Consider the following 17,913-nt stretch of genomic DNA (forward strand, 5'->3'; position numbering starts at 1 on the left):
GACCTTGCGTCAAAATTGTTATTTAATCAATCGTTATTATTGACACTTTCCCGAATTGGCTGGCTTTCTCATTAGAGTCGAAGAAAAATAATACGTCCCGATATATATTGTCAAAGAAAACGACAATTGCGGGGCTAAGTGAGGGAAAAGCCGATGCGTTGAATCGTGACGACGCAGTCATTAAAAATTACATTAGAAAAGAATATGCGTGTTCTATGTACGGTGGGGTTTATAGTTTTTCATTTCATTCTATTGTTTACTTTACATCCATCACGGGGACAAAATTTGATTTTTTCAATGGAATGATTTCATTACTCGATATCGATACTTTCCGAAACATCACACGACGACGACGACAACACGTTTAACATTGTTCAGTAGAGAACGTAATTTTGACAGATCGCGCAGATCTTTCTTTCCTCCCTCGTGTCCTCGCGTGAACGTAACGTTCTAAATCTCAGTGTCGCGAGACTTGTGTTTTTGAGAAATAGAAACAAATTAGCGAACGATTGTGTGGAGCGCTATAATGCTACTTAATTCTGAGCGAAACTCAGATTTCAGCGCTAAAACGCTAAAACTAACCTGTCAAATGTGACGGAAAAACCGAGACTTTCTTGTATTTACGATTAAAAGTTACGAACTTATTTTTTTATTCGCATCGATCGTCGAATATGGTGAGAGCCGAAAAAAGAGATATCAAATTGTTGTTGCATTTAAAGAGAAGCAGATTATACATGTGTAAGATCGGCTAGAGAACTCGCGCCAAGAGGTTACCGAATATATTTTTTGTCATACCGGTCCGTGGGTTATAAATCGAATTTGTCGAAATCGAGAGTCGGTGTGTTTCTGTACGGCTGCCTCGCCGTGCATTTTTATCTTTTTCTCATTTCTGATACTTGAAAGATTATTATTATTATATCTTTTTTTTATAGTAACAGAAAACGAGTTTAAAAAAATCACACACACACACACACACACAGTTATCCTCTCTCGCGCAATGATCGTTGTAATACATCCGTGTAATGCATTCGGAGAAATGTAATAAGCGCGCTGAGAGTTGCGCTTTTGCGAAACGTGTCATGGAAAAATTCGAAAATATCGAAAGAAAATGTTCGCCCTCGAACCTTTTCGCCGTACGAGCGCACACGTGAGTTTATCAACTTTTAATTTCAAAATTCGTAGATGCAAAAAAGTAAATTACATGTAAATTACATATGTATATTCGAATATGTATCTAAAAATTTGAATGATCAAAAATTTAAGAGAGACTTTTACGTCCGGTGGTTTGAGATTTTCCAACATAAATATCTCAGTATTGAGGGAGGGATGTTAGTGAAGTTCATCAACGTGTGCCCTTCCTCTCTCTCTCTTTCTCTCTTTCTCTCTGCGCGAGCTAATTAGGAAAATTACATTTTTGCTGTGTCGCAGACGCGAGAATAGATTTTCATCGGACACGGCGCAACATCGACCGCGTAAATCTCCGCGTAAGAAGCTCAAAGCGAGTCGAACGTCGGCGTCGCTCGTGATCGAACAGCTGAAGAGCGGTTTTCGGCGTTCGGGTGATTTCGCGCAGCGAACACGTCGAAATTGGCGTCCGGAATTCTGGATAAGATATCTTTGGGATAATTGTCGCGAGAAAGAATCGTCCGCAGCGAATCGCCAACGCGACGAAATCGTCAAAAATCGATCCAGAAATCTCATTCCGCAATCGCCCAAGATCTGTTCCATCGGTTTGCGTTTCGGCGCGAGAAGTCTGAGCGACGACTTGTCGAACTTCTCGAGCTACAACATGATAAGGAACTTGAAAAAACGTCTGAACAACGTTCGCAGGTAGTGAATAAAATTTATCGGTCATAAAAAAGTTTACAGTAGGTTTATTCGAACATAATATAAATATTATTTAATTTTATAATATAAATATTATAAAATTATTACAGTACAAACGTGTGTGTGTGTGTGTTTGAACTTATATGCGTTATATACAAAGCACATCCTGTGACAAAACGAACACGCTTGTCGCAATTTCAGGCCGATATTTACGTGCAAATATTGGTTCGCGCAAGCAACATCGAGAAGCACATCGACGGACGTGTTTCTCAGAGCGCACAAAAGTCACCAATCAACGCCGATCAGTCGTACATCTTTGAACAAAGAATCAAACGTCTTTAAACGCAATGAGATTCCAAACGTTATCGATCGATTATGTCAACATTCTGAGAAAGAAGATGCGTCAAAGTCTCCGCAAGACAATTACGCAGCTGGAGATCGTCCCTTAGTACCCAACCTCTTTGACAATTCCTCTGGACCCGGCAGAGACGACGGGTTCCGTGTGAAAAAAAAGGACGCGCAAATTCAAACGTCGAGCAAAAAAAAACACACGCGACGAAAGAAAACGAAGAAAAGACCGAAGCTGATGAATGAAGAAGAAAACGACTCGTATTTTGATGTCGACTGTTGCGACTCGAGCGAGATAAATGAGAAGTCTAGACTGTCCGTTCGAGTTTTGCAGAAAAAACGTGGCGAGTACGTTGACAAATTTACAGCCGTGAGTCGGCAGATCGAGGAGATAACGGCTGCGCTACGGGAAACTTGCTGCAGCGAGACGGATTCGGAGAACAATGACGAATTTTACTGTTCGTTCGACAAAGCGAAACCAGAAAAGAAACGAGAACCGGAGAATTGCGCAAATAGGATCGTTGCGAAACGAGGTACGCGCGTGAAGAGAAAGACGCGCGATTTAACAGTAAATGTGACGAAAGTCGCTGAAAAATCCGCTCGACATGTGAACAGAAAACACAGAAGTACAGATTTGTCGATGAATTCCGACAGAAACGACGATGTCGTTCCGCGCGATTGCGCGTTCACAATACAACAGAAGACAGTTCGGTGTTCAGGTAGAACACCCGGGAACACTCAGAACTGTCGTTTGGTCAGACAGATCTCGTTCGATCTGGATTTAACGAAGGACGACGTTCGAGAATTTTCTCTCGAGGACGATACAATCTGTTTGGGAGACTATTTCGCGATGTCGAACGGTTATGCGAAAGATTCGCTCGTCCGAAGCTTCGCCGTTGAGTCGAAACAATACAAGATCGTCAAGGAGAAGACGGGCGAGACGATTATTCTGAACGACATCAAGCGAAGAATCGATCGAGATTTCGACGATCTGGCCGAGAGGAGCGGGAACGACACGACGGAGGAATTTCTCACGACCGTTTCTCCGAAAACAAAAAGTGACAATTCCGCTCGCTCGTTTTTTAAATTGACTCCTCCGTCCGGCGACGCGAGTCGGAAGAGAACGATCGACAAAATCAGATCCGTGCCGTTGCTCCCGGCGTCATACGATTATTCAACGGATCGGTCACACATTCGCGATTCGAAATCGCACGGTTGTGCGAGCGAGCACGAGTCGAACAAAACTTCCACTCTGTCGAAGTACTTCTCGTGCGCGCAATTGTCGTTGAGCTTGGTCTCCTTAGACGGTAACGAACACGCGAACCCGATTGCAATTAACGATTCGTATTCAAGTTCGAACTCCAATCGCTACGATTTAGACTTGAACGTCGAACGCTCGAATTTGAATTCGACCACCGATTCGGAATACGTCGCGCGATACGACACGGCCAGACAATATAATTCCTCGAGCGAATTTCCGATCGAAACGATAAACAAAACAAACGACGAGGTACCCGTCGAGGACCGACGGGTTTTCGTGAAAAATCCGACGACTCGCGAGCATTTTTTTCTCGGGGAGAGAAAAGAGGGAGATAACTCGCGCGTCGAACGCGACGAACGGCACGCGTCCGATTTCATCACGTTCGAGACGCCGAAGCGCAACGTCGGAGGTTCGATAGATTCGGGCGTGTTTAGCTCGTCCCTGATCGATCTTTACCCTCCCGAGAGCTCCTCTTTCAGCGCCGGCAAATCGGAGCTTAAGAAGAAACGCTGCAACGACGACAGAAAACTCGTCGCCGGCAAATCGTCCTCGCTTATTTTCGATTTCAGTTCGGATAGCAGTTGTACCGACAACACGCTCGATCGTCGAGTGGATGACGTCGTGCGGGATCTCACGAAGAATCTGATACTTTGCGAGAGAAGGGCCAGAGCGAAGCTGAAGGAGATGCGATGGGCGGGAATGAGAAAGGATCCGCGTTGTGTACGTATTTGCAGGCAATTGCGTGAAGAAAATCTTTCAGAGTTGACAAAAAACAATTTATTAGTTTTTAATCTCCAAAACACTTTACCCGTCACGATAAATCAATTGATATTTTTGCGATATTCTTCTTCCCCCAGTCTCGACACACGCGCGTTTGCAAGTTTGCAAGCAGACGTTTTCACGACACTAGCCACGATTCTTTCATCTCGTCGCGACGATCCAGCGAGGACGAGGAGATCGTCAGCTTGTCCACGCCGTCGCTCTTGTCGGATTCCGAAAACGAGAATCGCGATTTCACGCGTCGACACTGATGACCGTTTCATTTTGTGAATTACTTTTAAGTTCTAGAAATGCTCACACGATGTTTCTTTTTTTTTTTTTCTTATAAATAAACAACAATCTTGATAAAATATCGTTGTCAACGTGTGAATGAAGTGAGAAAGATCGAATTAACAAAAGACAGATTGCGTTACTTCCACGATCTCGTCATTTAACTTACGAGCGTGACGATTGTCAGTGTCACTTCACGGTTTGTGTCTCGCGATATGCGCGTCGTACCGAGTTAACCACATCATTAGACGACACTGACCGTTTCCACGTTGCGGTTCCCTTTGAGGGTAATTGGATACAAACGGCGCACGGGGGCGAGAGAAGGCTCGCGCTACTCAGCCAAACGGAAACGCGCATAAACGAGACGGACGGTCGTCGTTTCGCGCGACCATCAAAAGAGATCTTCTTCTCTCGCAGAATTGTCCCGTCCCGGAATAGACGTCCAATTGACCAAAGAAAGTCTCTCTCTCTCTCTCTCTCTCTCTCTCTCGTTTCGCGAGAAAACGGTCCGGCCGGAAAACCAAAGGAAAACGCCGCGGACAAACGATGTCGCGAACGATACGCGATCAAAAAAATAAGTCCCGAGACTTTGTTTCGAGATAGAAACATCTGCGTTTGATACGTCGGAAATGGCGATTTCCGTATCACCCGGGGACGGGCGTGCTTGACGATGAAAATACGGAAGCTGTCAAGTGTATTCTCGAACGTGTGTTACATGTACGTGATATGAAGATACACGTAAAATGAATTTTGAGAGAGCTACATTATGTAGATTATTATTTTTTGTATTTAGTTTATTTATTTATTTATTTTTGATGACGACAAGTCGAGGAAAATGAACGCGGAGAGATTTCGTCGGCCATAATAAAAAATACCTCAAACGCGCGATCTTTATCCTCTTTCTTTTTATTTTTTTTTTTTTTCTTATTCGATCATCTCTCTCGTTGCTGCGTGTGACAATCGTTTCTCGCGTTCTTGAGCTAGACGCGCGGAACGACGATTTTCGGAAACCGTCGGGATTTTTACGCGGAATTCAACCTCCGCGTCAATGCTCGTACGTTTCGAATTATCGCGAGCTCCGCGCGCAAGATAGGTAGAGTACGTTCGCGGAGTGTGTCCCACATCGCGAGGATCTCGAGCGAGATTATCACCGGGTGATACTTATTTCGTTCTTTGTGCGGTTCTCCATGACGGCGTATCAAAGGGCTCCCGGGGAATTAGGTAGCGCAAGCGCCCCGTCTATAAGGTGCTTTTCCCGTGGCTGATCCTCCAGTCGCTGTGAATAGCAGGTTCCCGGATTGAGAAGCGTGTTTCTCTCTCTTCCTCTCTCTCTTCCTCTCTCTCTCTCTCTTTCTCTCTCTCTCTCTCTCTTTCTCTCTGTCTCTTTCCCTTTCTCTCTCTTTCTTTCTCTCTTTTTCTCTTTTCTAATTCCGCCGGCGGAAGTAATTATGCTCTTCTCGTCCATGAAGAACACCGTTATACGGCGCGATGATACGAAAGAAGAAGAGCATTCGCCGAGAAGTTGCCGAGAAATATATGTGTAATTACGTACGACGCAACCTTGCATGCTTCTGCGCGATTCAATTGGTAAAAAATTAATTTTCTCTTCTCGTTGTTTCGCGCGCGTAATTTTTCGTTTAACGAAATCGGTCGTGTGAAAAAGAACGCGACGACACACGAAAGCATCGTGTGCGGAACGTTCTGGTCTGGGAAATGGACAAACAGAAAACGATGCTTTTACCGCTCGGCAAACAATCGCCGCTCCGGCGCGCACGTTCGCTCTGGTCAGGGCTGGATTGAAATCTACGCGGCACCAGTGCGCGTTTGAAATAGCAATCATTTTCTTTAATTATAATTTTACAGCACAATTACATTGGAGAAACAAGAATTGAAATGTTACAACTGTCGATTGTTTTTTTTTTCACACATGTTGTTGGCAGTTTAAAACTTACTGATGGTGTTTAACATTTTTTTCAGACGATCTATCAATCAATTAAATGTCAATTAACACGTCAAATATCTTCGTTGGTCATATCACATTATAAGTTTTGAAAAAAACAATTTGTTTCAACACGCGCGCGTGTTTACCTTCTCGCCCGGGGTATCGAAATATCTTGTCTCGATCCTGAACTCTGATCTCTTAAACGACGACGGATATCTCGAGGATAATAACTGTGAAAGCTTTAGGAAAACGCGCTACCTCCTCGCAAACTTCCTCTTCTCTCTCTTTCTCTCTCTCTCTCTCTCTCTCTCGCTCTCTCTCTCTCTTTCTCTATCTCTCCGAATACCTCGAACGAGAAATTTCCGTCTCGAAAGCAATCAATTTTCGCTCGCGGAAACTGGAGACACGGAACATCTTGAGATGAGGAATAGTTTTCAATATGTTTCCCAACGTACAAATTTAACGCGATGTCAGTAAAAAACAAAAAATAAATGACACCAGTAACTGATCTGACATCGCACCACTGGAGTATAACAACGTTACCAAATGTTTTCAAAATTTGTCAACAGACGGAAAAAAGAGCTTAATGAAATGTATATCCCTGCCAGGCGGTCTGACAATATGAGATTTACTTCGTCGGAACGAGCAATGGGAAGAGCAATTCTCTTATATTTTATCGCTATACGTCAGCGTGAACTGGCGTATCCCTCGCGTATACGCACAGAGTCGATCGTATAGTATATATACAACGTGTAGGGTTGATCAAACAAATGCTCGATGTCACGGAGATTACCCGGCACGGGTAAGCGTACACATCACCGTCGACTGCATGTCGTTTAAGGGCGTTTCGCGTGGTGATTCTCTCTCTCTCTCTTTCTCTCGGTTTTAGGGCCGGTAACTGGCAGAGAACAATTATGTGATTCACGCCGATTTTCCCGATCCCCGATGTGTTCCGAGCGACAAAGCGATTTCCCCGCTTCTAATATAATTTCTCGGCTTGCTCGGAATATAAATGAATGATTGTTAATAACAATTTTTTTTATTTCGAGGAAATAGTCGAATTTCCTCTTGCGAAAATTACTTTGTTGCGATATATGTTCTCTCTCTTTCTCTAATATATATAATCAAATTAAAATTTTGTTACAGACTCATTTACAGACAATTAAGTATTACATTTTTATAAATACTAATTTTAATTATTTATCTACAAAATTGGAGTAAAACGAGGAGTCAGTTATTTTAATGTATTCCACCGAGATGGTGTGTTTCCCTTGATACACTCTCGAGCTCTCATCGACGTAATTGACAATCTGCTTGAGGGCTCACGAGAGAGAGAGAGAGAGAGAGAGAGAGAGCTCGTGCCATATCGCAGACGTAATAACCTTGAGCCACGTTACATCGAAGCACGTGGTTGTCGATTAGAAATTATTCCGCGCATACGTGCTCTTTAAAATTTAATTTTATGAAAAAAAGAAGAATAATATACCGATGATATTTTCTCAAGTTTTCTTACGTTGGGAAAGAAGGGAGGAGAGAGACAGCGCGTCGTCTTCAGCGGAGACTCTAAGACGATATTTCCCGCGAACTCTCGGTCTTATGTGAAAAAGAAAAAAGCATCCTCTCTCGTGAATCGCGCGTGTGCTGCAGACGCCCACGTAGAACGTACGTTGTGTGTACGTGCGCACCATCCACACACGAGCGCGCTTAAGACATCGAAGGGAAACTTCCCACGGGAGGAGCAATTCTGAAAATTCTTCGAAGACACGTCGATATAGAGGCTGTACTCGAGACTGCCCTCGACGTCGCACTCCATCTCGACCTGAGAAAATTCTATTTCGCCGGGGCGAATAGCAAAGCGAAGATGACAAAGTCAAGAAGAAAAATTGCGAAATTGCTTCTCGCGAGAGAGAGAGAGAGAGAGAGCGCGAGACTCACCGCCTCGATTTGACGGAGCCCCGAACCGGTATATCCAGTATATAATCCGGTACGCCGGTCGGTCGGTCGGTCTCTCGCAGTATCGACTTGTGTCACACAGCGCGGCTTTTCGGACGGAAGAAGGAGCGCGACAAGGTGAGAGAAGGCGCCGGAGAGAAAATATCGGGAGGGGTTAAGTAGATTCCCGTAGCCTTTGTGGCCGCGTGCTCGATTTGTCGCTCTACGTCGGCACGATCTTCTCGCTTGGACTTGGATATATCCCTGTCGCCGGTAAAATGCACTGCCAATCGAATTCCCGATCGACCTGACAGAAGACGTGTGCGAGAAAGAGAGAGAGAGAGAGAGAGAAGGAGAGAGGAACTCGAGAGATTTATCTCTCAGACTTTTCGGTCTTCGTTGCCGAATTGGCTTACGGAAGGTTGCTCCCTAACAGGGATATTCCGATCGCCCGCAGGAATTGGATTAACGACGTTATTGCGGTCGCATACCGTTTGTGATGGAGTAAATTGTTTAATCCGTGTGATCGCGAAGAGGGAAAGAAAACTCACCGGGTTAAATGAACAAATCAAGCGCGATGTACATTAATGCGAATGTACGACACGAAATGAGTATACACAACATCAGCATCAAAATAAAATTCACTCGCACAGCTTTGTTTATTTTGATTCTTCGCTGCTTTTATTTGAATAACATTATAACTAATAACGACTATATCGGTTTCAATCGCCAAAATGTTTGCCGAATCTTTCGCGCTCCAGTACTCGCGACGCGAGCCAACTAACCGATTCGCGCAAAGATGAGAGAATTTGGATGCCCGTGGATGGAACCTATTAGCGAACAGTTGCGGAGGATTTCGAAAAGGAATCAGCCTCTTAGGTTTAAAGGTCTTCTCCCTTTCCACCCTCTCTCTCTCTCTCTCTCTCTCTCTCACTCTCACTCTTTTTCCCAAGAGACTCACGACACGTCTCTTTATTCGGATGGCACACAAAGGTTCCGCGAAGATTACAGGACCACCAATCCCCTTCTGTATGGATTCTACGGAAGGGCATTATAACGACACATAGTGAAGTAATATGGGAAGGGCATCTCATCCCCGTGGACAATACCGCGCCTGAGGATCACTCTGTAGTGCTCTCTCTCTCTCTCTCTCTCCTCTTCTTTTTGTCATTCTCCTTAGATTGTTATGTAACCGTTACATTGTGACAACGTGATTTCGACGACGTCGCGAATTTTCATTCGAAGAAATAAATAACATCTGTTTTTTTTTAACGTGTCGAATACTACCGACAGACGGGGAGAATTTGTGTGGGATCATAGGTATTGTGATTTTGTCATATAGAAATAAATGCTGCAGAGAGATGTTTTTTTTTTTTTTTTTTTCGATGAACATGTATTTCAGAAGTCAGGATATTATTATATACAGATATGGACACAGCGCAACACACGCATTTTCAAATTAATTAATCTTAACTGAAAAATAATAAGAATCGAGCTATCGAAAGTAATATCGGAGAGACGATAACGCACGCAACGCACGAGATTTGTCGTTAACGATTCGAAAATGGTACAGCAATATCATACATTTATACATAATATACCTATGCGGTGTGTGTGTGTGCGTGTATGTGTGTTTGTGTGTGTGTGTTGCGGTCTTATATAATATATATACACAATCTCGAGAAACATTCGAATACATGATGTCTTAAAAACTATACGCGATTTCTTTTCTCATAGTTTTTTAGTAGATAATACATTTTATATATCTAGATACTTTTACATCTAATGTAACGTGTACGCGTGCGCAATATATACTTAATTATTACATTCAGCAGCGATACAATTTTTGTTTTTCTTATCGGTACATGTAGAGTAGATACACGTTCTCCACAAGCATAACTACTACCGTGACTAAATCTATGTATGGATTTTCACAATTGCAATTAAAGTACGAAATGAGATAAGGATTGATTTGATTTTTCGTGTGTGTGTGTGTGTGTGTGTGTGTATTGACTTAAATTAAATTTAGATATTAATTAAATAACATATGTATATATATTTTGACATAATTTTTTTTTACTTAGATCTACGTATGCCGCGATAGATTTCCATGATGTTGCAACTGAAACAAAGCTATAAAAAAAAAAAACAAAAAAACAACAAAAAAAGCGGGTAATGATCGATGTGTGTTTTAACTCCCTAAAATTAAAATTGCATTCCGGCCGAAACAAAAGTGACTCTCAACGTTGTCATTAATTCGTATTAAAATTCTATTGATTATTGCGTTTGAGCGCAAGTAGAAACGACTGATAATTTCTGAAAGCGGCCGAACTTTTCAGAAACGGCATGCGTGTGTGAATTTGTTTTTACTAAGATATACATTTATTGCGATTGACTTTGCATTACGCGCGATTTCGAGTTCTGTGACTAGATCGGCCCAGTGGTCTCGCGGCCTGAGTGCGGGGTCTGCGAACGGGAGAAGTCCCGAGTTCGAATCCGCAACGTCGGATTTTTCCGGGCCGGTCTTTTCTCAAGTTCGAGTTTATCGATTGAAAAACCGAACTTAATTCGAGGCTTCTCGAATCTTGGTGAATGTATATGCACTACTATAATCTGTATTTGGTATATAGCTTGGTATGTAACTATAATGGCGTATTAAAATAACTAGAAATTTGGATTAAAAATTATCATATAGATGAGACAAAATTTATAACATTTGTATGAATGTTAAAATTGGGTGTATATGACGGTTAGAGAAAATATTGTAACTCTTGAAGGGACAATAAAAAAAAATTCGCTAGGTTGTGTGTGACTAGATCCACACGTCTTCTAAAAATACAGTTGACTAGAAAACACTCTCCTTCGTTCTTAATCAAGACAGAACGAATAATAATGAGAAACTCAAGCGCATAATCCGAACAAAAAACAAACATACGCAAGCTGATGATAAAAGTTATTTACACGATATAAAATTAACACACGAATATCTCTCTCTACGCGTGACTAAATGTGTATTGAGAAATTACGATGCGCCTCGGATGATTAAATGCGTTCGATAAATCTCTAATAACGGGGAGACTTGTTTTTCTAATTAGAATTGTGTGATATACTCAAGTACCCTGTTCCATATATATAAACTAGATTTCAACTGGTATATACTCGTGTGACTAGATCGTAGATCTTTTTTGTTTGCGACTAGATAATAATTTATAATTTTTTCTCGAACTCGACAAATTTATTACTCGATTATGACTAGAGATACATATATGCATATATATGTATATATATATATATATATATATATATATTTATTTATTTATTTATTTACTCAGACTTATACATTTTCTATATTACACATTTTAATTGCCTTAAATTATACCTTTGATTTGGATTTTAGCTGTATGAGATTGGTTAATAGTAATCAGCAATTTAACGCGTACACTGGGCAAAATGAGATCCGCGATTTGTTTTTCTATTATACTCAACCTCTGTCCCTCAATTCTGTCCCTTTTATATATTACATTAGAAGCTATATACAAGTACATTAGAAGCTATATATATATACAGACTTTACATAGATAGACCGATTGCGGCGCGCTTTACACGATAATATACATACTGCTAAAACTTTACAAAAATTTACAGAACATGTGTCTCACTAGAAGTTACTCTTACTTACAATTACAATGGCACGATCCTACGAATTAATGTTAGTTTGACGAATTGACTAGAGCTCTACTGTCTATACGATGCGTTAGGAATGAGATCTACGTGGGTGGTTTGGATGAGTTTGGGATGAAATTTCTATGAGATGGTGCAGCATATCGTTTGGATTATATGACGCCTGGAAAGTTCCACTTCTTTCAGGCTCAAATTTCGACCAGAAGCGCGTTGTTCATGTTTTGTAGTCGTTTGAAGCGAGCGATTCACGAGAAGTTGTCGTAAAAATGGAAAAAAACGTATAATCAATCATTCGTATATAATCAAATAAAATTGTATGGCATTATCTCATAGAAATTTATACCAAATTTATGAAACCACCCACGTACTTTTTGTCACGGTGTACACGCAACAAACACACACACACAAACTCTCTCTCTCTCTCTTTCTTATCTCTCAATTCTTTTCATCAACAATACACATACGTGTGATGTAATTGATATGTTACGTATTTTTTATATAAAAAGTTTAAGTTATATTTATATTAAAAAGCATGCGAGGATATATATCCTATGAAACTCAGTGTTTTTGCGGAAAGGCTGAATTTTTCAGAGAAAAAAAAGGATAAATCTTTTTGTACAATTGAAGTCGTAACAGATCAATTGTATTGTAGGTGAGAAAAGTTGGAGGATAATTTCTTTTTGCGACAAATATATATTAAATTTTTACATTTACATTCACACAACCCTGTTTATTCCTGGTAAATTCTATATAGGTGAAATTTAATTCTACGTTATTTGTGCAAGGGTATAAACAGCAAATGCTTGAAATCGATTAAAAGTGACTGGGAAAAGATTCTACGCGGACGTAGTTTGCGGAAGTAGCGATTCGAAAAATAATACGTTTTACGAAATACGGTCTGCTCGAATAACGACGTTTTGACAGTGACATTAAAGAACAAGATTGTTTTTAACATGTACATTATATATGTGCGTCAATTTTTCTTTTAACTTCGGATTAATTGTTTTCAGTCAAATAATATATGCAACATTATAAATCTGTCTTTGGTATGTAGCTTGGTATGTGTTTTTGGTATATAGCCATAATGGCGTATTAAAATGACTAGAAATAAATGGCGTTATAATGACTAGAAATAAATGATGTAATGATTTAAATGACTAGATACTAATATTACGTTTAAATGACTAGATAATGACTTACAAAAGACTATGTACATATCAATTAAATGAAAATTTAGTAAAACAAAATTTAAAACAAATTTAAAAACAAAACAAAAAAATTAAGAAACAAAAATAAAACAAATTTAATAAAATGAATTAAAAAAAAAAAAAAATTAAAACAAACTTAAGAAATTTTGTCGATCACAAATTAAGGGCCCCTTTTTTTTATGACTATTTTTTGTTTTTTCTTATTGTTTTCTCTCGTCTTTTTTCTTAATATTAGAACGAACATGCACACAGAATAGCTTTTTGATTTTCTGTACTCACATATTACAAATATCTTAAAATCATCGAAGCGAATTGATTGACAAATCTCATCATCACGCGTCTCTCTTACAAGTCAAGGCCGAATCTCCAGTAGAGCCCAGGTCGTCTCGGCAGAGGTCTCGCTGGAAATTGGTGTCAGGTCATCTCGCTGGTCAACTGGCTGGTCGGGACTGTCTGAATGATGTCGGGTTTGCTGATGGTTTTCTGATCATCGGTATTATTGTTATTGCTAGTGCTGATGTTGTTATTGCTCTCGGGATGTTGAGTGGCTAGGTGTTTCCGTAGGGCGACTTGTCTGGTGAACTTAGCCTCGCATTTGGTGCAAGGGATCTCTCCGTTCGACGACGACGACGACGACGAAGACGACGACGTTGTAGACGATGTGGAATTATTATCGGTGTTGGGCAATCGGGGCTTGTGCCAACGTCGATGAGATGCCAAATTGGCCGGACAGGAGAATCGCTTGTCGCACTCAGGACAACGGTACTCCACGTGGGCGATTCGGGAGCACCGGTGTTGCGCGAGCTGGAACGCATCCTCGTGAAGCTGCCGGCAAAGCTTACACCGATACGGTCCGAGCCGATTCTCGATCTTGGCTAGTTCGGCGCGCGCCTCTTCCGTGACCTCGACGATGTTGAACGCAGGATCGATGTCACCAGTAACTACCGCCTCGTCCGGACCCAAGATGACGGTTCCCGACACCGGACTACTGGTGTCCTCGTCAAACTTGAGCCGTCTGGCGTGTTTCTTCTTGGGACGTTGAGCGGCGGTCTTCTCGCTGCTGTTGGTTTGCTTCGGGGTCGACAGGGAAGAGGCTCCGCTGGCGCCCGAGGACGACGAGATGAGATCCTCCTCACGGACTCTTCTTCTGGGACACTGAGGTGGCGACGGAGTGCTGGGTGGTGTCATAGGTCCGTCAACGCTCTGAAGTTGCTGCTGCGGTGTTAAGAGGAGATGTTGATGATACCCCTGCATTGATTGCAAGTGCGTCGGACTCGTCAGGAGAAGCTTCTGATTGTGCAAATGATATTTGGAGGCGAGTTCGTTTCCGGGATATGATGGCAGTCGAGTGCTCTCTTCGGGAAGATGATGGATCTTGTCGACAATGGAGTCGTGGAAGCGAGGCGATTCCTTGCTGAGGACCAGTCGTTCGTAATGACTTTGATGACTCTGTGCTGAGGAACTGCGTACGGTGTCCAGATCGTCCACTACCAGCTGTTGATCGTCATCGCCGTTTCTGCGACTGTCGGGACGAGGATGGATTTCGTCGCGAATTCTGAGATCTTTCTCGTCGCCTACCTCGATCATTTCTTCCGTCTTTGGCGTCGGTAGCGGTTTCAAGGACAGATCCAAAGGACACGGTGTCGGGGGACTCGAGGACTCCCAAGATTGCAGCGGTGTGTGATGATCGGCCGATGGAATCCGCGGGTAAATCGGCGAGGACGGATCCTCCATCGGTATGTGCCACGTGGTCGGCGGCGCGGCGTAGGCAGGGTGATGAATCTCATCACTGTAGTAGCTCATGTAGCTGAGACCCGGGGCCAGAAAGGCCCGCGGCAGAGCGCCGTGAAGCATCGTCCGCTTCTTACCTGCCTCTCTGGATTTTCTTTAAAATTCGCACCACCTTTTTCGCTTCTCGCTTCGTGTGTCCTTCATGGCGCTAAGTATATAATATTGAGTTCGCGCGGTGTGTGCGTGTGTGTGTGTATTCGCACGGACACACGGATGGCCGAGGAAACTCGAAGAACGTCCAGCTGTCACGAAGACACTTTCACTGGGGGAGGGAGGGAAGGAAAGAGACGCTGGACTTCTTGCAAGGGTTCCAGAGAGCCCCTTGGATGGTACGGCGTACGTTGGTGACACTTTCTTCCTCGGCTGTTGAACGCCGTTTGGAGCCAAGTGCTCGTGCCGCGCTCGTTTATGCCTTATGCTCCGCCTGGGCAGTCGCCGTTCATTCGTCGCTCATTGGTCCGGATGTTTCCACCCTCGTTCTACTCTATCGCCGAACGCATGCGTATTTGTAAAATACTCGATGCCCCGCACTGAACTAGCAGACGCTGCCGAGCAGCTGGTGGGGAAGGGATGTAGCTTCTCGCCGCTGTTAACTATCGGATGTTTCCGACAGGTAAGATCTCGGATCGAAAAGGACAATGAAGATATTTTACAGATTGTATCCATTTCTCGTTAAAGATATTCATATCTCTAGCAACAATGTTAAGCCAGTAAGTCTCGAGTATTCGAGTTTCGTTGAAGACAGCAATCGCTCGCGAAAGCTTGCGAAATCGTGTTCTTTTACTTAAAAAAAAAAAAGTAACAAATAATCAACATTTTCACGCGCATGTATTTCTTGCGTAAAATTTTTACTTCGAAATTATGTACGACGCGGAAATTTATGCCGTGGGAAAATAGTCATGCACCGTCGCATTCACTCTCGAAGCGTCTCCACTCTCCGGTTGTTAGAAGCACGTGACGTTAGCTTAGACGCTAGAAAAGACTCGTGTGTTCTGTTTTCCACGTTCGTCTTCTTCATTGGCAGCCGAACTGATGTCTCTCATACGTATACCGGGGCGCGGTAAGACGTGTCTTGATAACCCGATATTACACACGCGTCTCCGACGTATAGTCATTATAATTGCGCGCGAAATGATACATGTCTCGCGTAGCACATGTAGCGTATCGAAGAATAAGGTATCGCATCACCTTGCCTGCGAGAGTCAATCGATACACCACATGTCTTTGGATTCCGTAAAAACGTGATGCGCGCGTGTTCGTTTTCTCTAGAACCGAACGTCGATCTTGTCGAAGCGCGTTCGGAATTCGGGAAAATTATACATGTCGACTTAATGATCGACTAATTAATTCAAACGGTGAACTGAAAATGGAATTCAGACGAGAGGAGACGCGTTGGAACTTTAGCGAGCTACATCGCGCATATTTAACGAATGGTCTTGCAACATTAATTACGCCGAATTACGTTGGCCGTCGTCGTCGAATAATAACTTCATCGATTTCATAAATTTAAGGACTTGAGAATTATCGCCGAGTCGATAAGAGTTTGCTCGAAAGCTATTTTTGATATGTTATTTTAGTATATTTTTCAAAAATTCGCTTAATCAGAAACAAAATGCCGCAGTAACGAACAAAGTCGCCGAATAACAATAATTTCCTCTGTATTTCTAAATAACAATTTGAACAATGTAAAATGTAGAAAGAGAACGGACCGAGGAATAATTTTTTCTTTTTTTCTTTCCAAGCGACAAGATGTCGTTCCGTTCTGTGAGGAGACATCTCTCACGAAAAAACGCGCAGCGTCGTAATCCGTTGATCTTCTTACGTAATTAACGGACCGCGTCTGATTAATCGCCATAAATATTTCCGCGATGCTGATGGACGTGTCCGTCGCGTTTGCGCGTCTCTTCGTCGTTGCACATCCGTCCGGGAACGTACGCGCGCGTACGTGGGTGGAGTGACCTCCACCCTGGTCTGACGACCAGGATGGTCAATCTGCACCCTCGAGAGATCCCGCCAAGACCGGGAACACAATCACACTATAATTGGACAAGAGGCTGCTGAGAGATGCGCTTGAGAAAATGCCGCACTTATCTCTTCTCGAAAAGCCGAAAAACCGATTGACGCAATCATCGTTGCGGTAGTTGTGTCCTTGCGTGATTGACGAAAGAGAAGCAATTAGCACAACAGTGGGACTTTGTTAATAATTAGCACGGGATTTATTTATGAAAATAGTTTTCGAACATTATATTTTCCGCAAAATTGTCGCGCATTTCTCTCAGAAACGACCACCAGCTCGCAAGAAGAATCGCTTGGGCGCGTGAAAATGTGAATTGTGATTGAGAAAATGTTATTTTTTTTTTTTCCCCCGATAAAGCAGTTAATCTTATTGAATTATCAGAGCCAATTTTTCGCCACGCATTAGTTGCACAAGAAGAAAAAAATAGCTTTATTGCAATTTTTATAGCAATTATTGTATTTCAAAACCAGCTCGAGTACGAGTTTAGTTTCTTCTATTTCTGATTTTATGATCTCATTTAGTTGTCCCGTCTTTTCTTCTTTTAATTTCTAAATTTATTCCGAATCGGGGCGCGCGAAGAGTATAACAGTCTTCGCGATGAAATATAATAATCCTTGCTCGCGTATCTATACGAGAGGAAGAGAGAGAGAAGAAAAGAGGATTGTTACATTCTCGATGTATATATGTGTGTGTATATATGTGTATATATATATATATATATATATATGTATATATATGTAGATATGTATATATACGCTTACTTATTACGACGTTCTATTTTTGTCGAGACAGATTAGATAGTTATTTTCGATTTCGATATCTCTGTGTATTTTGCATCAGCGCAGTTATATATTAT

The 17,913-nt window shown here is 42.2% G+C and overlaps 2 protein-coding genes across 2 annotated transcripts; one reads left to right on the forward strand and one right to left on the reverse strand.

Annotated features, from left to right (window-relative positions):
- Nucleotides 1-409: 409 nt before the first annotated feature.
- Nucleotides 410-4,498, forward strand: LOC109857723. Its single transcript, XM_020434334.1, has 5 exons — nt 410-838; nt 933-1,147; nt 1,429-1,830; nt 2,029-4,156; nt 4,294-4,498. The coding sequence occupies exons 2-5, from the start codon at nt 1,023-1,025 to the stop codon at nt 4,465-4,467; spliced, it is 2,829 nt and encodes a 942-aa protein (XP_020289923.1). The 5' UTR covers nt 410-838; nt 933-1,022; the 3' UTR covers nt 4,468-4,498.
- Nucleotides 4,499-13,365: 8,867 nt separating this feature from the next.
- Nucleotides 13,366-15,397, reverse strand: LOC109857726 (protein krueppel-like). The gene has a single exon (XM_020434336.1). It carries the CDS (start codon nt 15,101-15,103, stop codon nt 13,664-13,666), a length of 1,440 nt encoding a protein of 479 aa, XP_020289925.1. The 5' UTR covers nt 15,104-15,397; the 3' UTR covers nt 13,366-13,663.
- Nucleotides 15,398-17,913: the final 2,516 nt, after the last annotated feature.

The sequence above is a fragment of the Pseudomyrmex gracilis genome, unplaced genomic scaffold (genome assembly GCF_002006095.1).
Source record: "Pseudomyrmex gracilis isolate BER0280 unplaced genomic scaffold, ASM200609v1 scaffold_169, whole genome shotgun sequence".
Lineage (NCBI taxonomy): Eukaryota > Metazoa > Arthropoda > Insecta > Hymenoptera > Formicidae > Pseudomyrmex > Pseudomyrmex gracilis.

Excerpts from the sequence above, each read along its gene's own strand:
- LOC109857723 (XM_020434334.1), top strand. The coding sequence starts at position 1,023 with ATGCATTCGGAGAAATGTAATAAGCGCGCTGAGAGTTGCGCTTTTGCG. Across the intron at positions 1,831-2,028 it reads CGTCTGAACAACGTTCGCAG|GCCGATATTTACGTGCAAAT; the intron begins GTAGTGAATAAA and ends TCGCAATTTCAG. Across the intron at positions 4,157-4,293 it reads TGAGAAAGGATCCGCGTTGT|TCTCGACACACGCGCGTTTG; the intron begins GTACGTATTTGC and ends TTCTTCCCCCAG.
- LOC109857726 (XM_020434336.1), bottom strand. The coding sequence starts at position 15,103 with ATGCTTCACGGCGCTCTGCCGCGGGCCTTTCTGGCCCCGGGTCTCAGC.